The following is a 6,469-nucleotide window of genomic DNA, read 5'->3' on the forward strand; positions in this document are numbered from 1 at the left end:
CCCGGACTGATCATTACCACTCACTATAAACAGGGACTGATCATTTCACCACACTCTCACTATAAACAGGGACTGATCATTTCACCACACTCTCACTATAAACAGGGACTGATCATTTCACCACACTATCACTATAAACAGGGACTGATCATTCCATCACATACTCATTATAAACAGGGGCTGATCATTTCACCACACACTCACTATAAACAGGGACTGATCATTTCACCACACACTCACTATAAACAGGGGCTGATCATTTCACCACACTCTCACTATAAACAGGGACTGATCATTTCACCACACTCTCACTATAAACAGGGGCTGGTCTTTTCACCACACTCTCACTATAAACGAGCTGATCATTCACTCAACCTTATCATGATGCTGCTAACTCATTTGTCCAGTTACATGTACATGTACTTCAACAGTGGACTCATTCACCAAACGGCAGAGTTTTTACTTCTGAACATTTTTCTAATCCAGGGATGCTGGTGTCCAGTCGATGTTGTCCCTAACATCTGTACATTCACAAGTCACATAGAAAACCTTATAAACCACAGGTCACATCATCTACATACACAGGTCACATTTCTGTACATACACAGGTCACATCTCTGTACATACACAGATCACATCCTTGTACATTCATAGGTAAAATATGTTGCCTTTCATATTATTACACAGAATATGTTCAATTTTTGCCTATTATTTTTTTTTCATATCAATTCATTTACATGCTTGTATGTACAAAAAAGTGTTACTCCTACCATTCTCGAGAAATCAATGAAAATTTCAATTAAATGTAGATGATGTTTTAAAATGCTATCAGGTTATCATGGAACATTGTTAGACATTCTTAATTCACATCTGCGACTGTTTTGCAACTGGAGCTTATCCGAATTTTACAAACATATCACCACAATGTTTGCTATATTTCACAAAAATGAATGAAAAACTATATGACTATCACAATTTTCATGTTTCCTTCCATTATTAAGGTTACTACTGGAAACATGACTTTCATCTTAATGTTTTAAATACAGCCAGCTGTTTTTGTTGTGGTTGATTCCGTTGGACACGGAAAGGATGTCTGGTGTTGCTAGCAACCTTCCAGTACTTCGATCACATGTGCTATGGATTTCCCTCCAGTACTACCAATGGCAGTCTGCAATAGCAAACAGCGAAACTCATCAGAAACAAAGATCGTCTACAATAGTCTACGATAGTCTACGATAGTCTATATTAGTCTACAAAAGTCTACAATAGTCTATAATAAATGACATCAAACTTAATTAGAAACAGACAACAACAAAAGTCAAATTGATCAGAAAACAGTCTGCAATAACTAAACACTTCATCAGCAACAACAAGCAAATTAGTGGAATTCGTATACCCCCGCTTTCCTGATATATTGTAGGTAAACATTTTTGAGGTTTGGAGCAAACATGTCATTGTAGCCCAACAAAATGATAAATTCTGTTGAATAAAGGAACTCTTTGCTAAGTTTAATGATAATTGGATAATATATGTGGGAGCAATAGCAAGGAAACAGCAGAAAACAATTTTTTTTGTTAATCTAGGGACTATCACTTCGCCAAATAAGGTCAGGCAAAAGTGGGAATCAAACTTGGCCAAGCCCTTAGGGCATTTAGCTTTGTTATCAAGTCTAAAGAAAATCTGTTAAGAACTCTTCCTGTTATTTCACGGAAATAACAGAAAACTACATTTTTAATTAATGAAGGGGCAACAACTCTGTCAAATAAGGTTAGGCAATTGAACTTGGCAGAGACCTGAAGCATCACGTTTGAAGAATATTCCAGTTATATCATGGAAACGGTAGAAAGCAATGCTTTTCTATAATAAAGGGGCCATAACCCCCCTCCAAAGTCAGTCAAAAGTGGCAATTAGCTGAGCCCTTAAGGCTTTAGAGCTTGTTACTAAGACTAAACCTCAGGTGACCTAAAAATCTGTCAACATTTGCTGCAGTTAATTGTATAGAAACGAAGCAGGACAGACAGCAGACAAATCTAAATCAATATAATCCATTTGGGGGGAAGCGGGTGATAACTATTAGGTTAAAGTAACAACATCAGGTTTATTAAAGCAATTCACTCACGGTTAAATTCATAAATCCCAAGAATTTCTTCAGAATAGTAATCATGTCATCAAAGTTGCCTTTGGGGAGGTATTGTTTAATGTTGTCCACAAACATCTGAAAAAAGAAAAAAATAACATCAAATAGACTAATAATAATCAGCTACCATCCCTGTCCCCAATACACATGTACACCCATCATCCCAGTCCCCAGTACATACCTACCATCCTAGTACAGACCTACCATCCCAGTCCCCAGTACAGACCTATACCATCCCAGTCCCCAGTACATACCTATACCAACCCAGTCCCCAGTACAGACCTACCATCCCAGTCCCCAGTACAGACATATACCATCCCAGTTCCCAATACAGACCTACCATGCCAGTCCCCAGTACAGACCTACCATCCCAGTCCCCAGTACAGACCTATACCATCCCAGTCCCCAGTACAGACCTACCATCCCAGTCCCCAGTAGAGACATACCATCCCAGTCCCCAGTACAGACCTATACCATCCCAGTCCCCAGTACAGACCTACCATCCCAGTCCCCAGTACAGACCTACCATCCCAGTCCCCAGTACAGACCTATACCATCCCAGTCCCCAGTACAGACCTATACCATCCCAGTCCCCAGTACAGACCTATACCATCCCAGTCCCCAGTACAGACCTATACCATCCCAGTCCCCAGTACATACCTATACCATCCCAGTCCCCAGTACATACCTATACCATCCCAGTCCCCAGTACAGACCTATACCATCCTAGTCCCCAGTACAGACCTATACCATCCCAGTCCCCAGTACAGACCTACCATCCCAGTCCCCAGTACAGACCTACCATCCCAGTCCCCAGTACAGACCTACCATCCCAGTCCCCAGTACAGACCTATACCATCCCAGTCCCCAGTACAGACCTATACCATCCCAGTCCCCAGTACAGACCTATACCATCCCAGTCCCCAGTACAGACCTATACCATCCCAGTCCCCAGTACAGACCTATACAATTCCAGTCCCCAGTACAGACCTACCATCCCAGTCCCCAGTACAGACCTACCATCCCAGTCCCCAGTACAGACCTATACCATCCCAGTCCCCAGTACAGACCTATACCATCCCAGTCCCCAGTACAGACCTATACCATCCCAGTCCCCAGTACAGACCTATACCATCCCAGTCCCCAGTACAGACCTATACCATCCCAGTCCCCAGTACAGACCTATACCATTCCAGTCCCCAGTACAGACCTACCATCCCAGTCCCCAGTACAGACCTACCATCCCAGTCCCCAGTACAGACCTATACCATCCCAGTCCCCAGTACAGACCTATACCATCCCAGTCCCCAGTACAGACCTACCATCCCAGTCCCCAGTACAGACCTATACCATCCCAGTCTCCAGTACAGACCTATACCATCCCAGTCCCCAGTACAGACCTATACCATCCCAGTCCCCAGTACAGACCTACCATCCCAGTCCCCAGTACAGACTTATACCATCCCAGTCCCCAGTACATACCTACCATGCCAGTCCCCAGTACAGACCTATACCATCCCAGTCCCCAGTACAGACCTACCATCCCAGTCCCCAGTACAGACCTACCATGCCAGTCCCCAGTACAGACCTATACCATCCCAGTCCCCAGTACAGACCTACCATCCCAGTCCCCAGTACAGACCTATACCATCCCAGGCCCCAGTACAGACCTATACCATCCCAGTCCCCAGTACAGACCTACCATCCCAGTCCCCAGTACAGACCTATACCATCCCAGTCCCCAGTACAGACCTATACCATCCCAGTCCCCAGTACAGACCTATACCATCCCAGTCCCCAGTACATACCTATACCATCCCAGTCCCCAGTACAGACCTATACCATCCCAGTCCCCAGTACAGACCTACCATCCCAGTCCCCAGTACAGACCTACCATCCCAGTCCCCAGTACAGACCTATACCATCCCAGTCCCCAGTACAGACCTACCATCCCAGTCCCCAGTACAGACCTATACCATCCCAGTCCCCAGTACAGACCTACCATCCCAGTCCCCAGTACAGACCTATACCATCCCAGCCCCCATTACAGACCTATACCATCCCAGTCCCCAGTACAGACCTATACCATCCCAGTCCCCAGTACAGACCTACCATCCCAGTCCCCAGTACAGACCTACCATCCCAGTCCCCAGTACAGACCTATACCATCCCAGTCCCCAGTACAGACCTATACCATCCCAGTCCCCAGTACAGACCTATACCATTCCAGTCCCCAGTACAGACCTATACCATCCCAGTCCCCAGTACAGACCTATACCATCCCAGTCCCCAGTACAGACCTACCATCCCAGTCCCCAGTACAGACCTATACCATCCCAGTCCCCAGTACAGACCTATACCATCCCAGTCCCCAGTACAGACCTACCATCCCAGTCCCCAGTACAGACCTATACCATCCCAGTCTCCAGTACAGACCTATACCATCCCAGTCCCCAGTACAGACCTACCATCCCAGTCTCCAGTACAGACCTATACCATCCCAGTCCCCAGTACAGACCTACCATCCCAGTCCCCAGTACAGACCTATACCATCCCAGTCCCCAGTACATACCTACCATGCCAGTCCCCAGTACAGACCTATACCATCCCAGTCCCCAGTACAGACCTACCATCCCAGTCCCCATTACAGACCTACCATGCCAGTCCCCAGTACAGACCTATACCATCCCAGTCCCCAGTACAGACCTACCATCCCAGTCCCCAGTACAGACCCATACCAACCCAGTCCCCAGTACAGACCTACCATCCCAGTTCCCAGTACAGACCTACCATGCCAGTCCCCAGTACAGACCTATACCATCCCAGTCCCCAGTACAGACCTACCATCCCAGTCCCCAGTACAGACCTATACCATCCCAGGCCCCAGTACAGACCTATACCATCCCAGTCCCCAGTACAGACCTATACCAACCCAGTCCCCAGTACAGACCTACCATCCCAGTCCCCAGTACAGACCTACCATCCCAGTCCCCAGTACAGACCTATACCATCCCAGTCCCCAGTACAGACCTACCATCCCAGTCCCAGTACAGACCTATACCATCCCAGTCCCCAGTACAGACCTACCATCCCAGTCCCCAGTACAGACCTACCATCCCAGTCCCCAGTACAGACCTATACCATCCCAGCCCCCATTACAGACCTATACCATAACAGTCCCCAGTACAGACCTATACCATAACAGTCCCCAGTACAGACCTACCATCCCAGTCCCCAGTACAGACCTACCCTCCCAGTCCCCAGTACAGACCTATACCATCCCAGTCCCCAGTACAGACCTATACCATCCCAGTCCCCAGTACAGACCTACCATCCCAGTCCCCAGTACAGACCTATACCATCCCAGCCCCCATTACAGACCTATACCATCCCAGTCCCCAGTACAGACCTATACCATCCCAGTCCCCAGTACAGACCTACCATCCCAGTCCCCAGTACAGACCTACCATCCCAGTCCCCAGTACAGACCTATACCATCCCAGTCCCCAGTACAGACCTACCATCCCAGTCCCCAGTACAGACCTACCATCCCAGTCCCCAGTACAGACCTACCATCCCAGTCCCCAGTACAGACCTACCATCACAGTCTCCAGTACAGACCTATACCATCCCAGTCCCCAGTACAGACCTATACCACCCCAGTCCCCAGTACAGACCTACCATCCCAGTCCCCAGTACATACCTATACCATCCCAGTCCCCAATACAGACCGCTACCATCCCAGTCCCCAGTACAGACCTATACCAACCCAATCCCCAGTACAGACCTACCATCACACAGCCCAGTAAGAGTATTAAATGTGAGGCTGGTCTGAGTGTTACTTACCGTGTTATCCTGTATCACACAGCCCAGTAAGAGTGCTACATATGAGGCTACAATGCTGTTTTCCATGTGCTTGCCCGCTCTGTGCAGAGCTGTGAAAGAAAAACAAAATTAAGATAGAAGTTTTTGTGTGACTGGTTTGAGTATCCTGAAAGATCTGATTTTTGTGGAACTGGTTTGAGTGAACTGTGGTTTGAGTGTACTGCAGAAACTGTAGACATCAGTACCATTATAACAAGTGTAGACATCAGTACCATTACAACAAGTGTAGACATCAGTACCATCATTATAACAAGTGTAGACATCAGTACCATCATTATAACAAGTGTAGACATCAGTACCATTATAACAAGTGTAGACATCAGTACCATCATTATAACAAGTGTAGACATCAGTACCACCATTATAACAAGTGTAGACATCAGTACCATTATAACAAGTGTAGACATCAGTACCATTACAACAAGTGTAGACATCAGTACCATCATT

The 6,469-nt window shown here is 46.7% G+C and overlaps 1 protein-coding gene across 1 annotated transcript; it reads right to left on the reverse strand.

The window, feature by feature from the left end:
* Window positions 1–1,059: 1,059 nt before the first annotated feature.
* Window positions 1,060–6,163, reverse strand: LOC117320079 (wings apart-like protein homolog). The gene is made up of 3 exons (XM_033874763.1): window positions 5,984–6,163; window positions 2,120–2,215; window positions 1,060–1,168 (listed from the first exon to the last, which is right to left on the reverse strand). The coding sequence occupies exons 1-3, from the start codon at window positions 6,047–6,049 to the stop codon at window positions 1,103–1,105; spliced, it is 228 nt and encodes a 75-aa protein (XP_033730654.1). The 5' UTR covers window positions 6,050–6,163; the 3' UTR covers window positions 1,060–1,102.
* Between the last annotated feature and the right edge of the window lie 306 nt (window positions 6,164–6,469).

Source organism: Pecten maximus, unplaced genomic scaffold (assembly GCF_902652985.1).
Source record: "Pecten maximus unplaced genomic scaffold, xPecMax1.1, whole genome shotgun sequence".
NCBI lineage: Eukaryota > Metazoa > Mollusca > Bivalvia > Pectinida > Pectinidae > Pecten > Pecten maximus.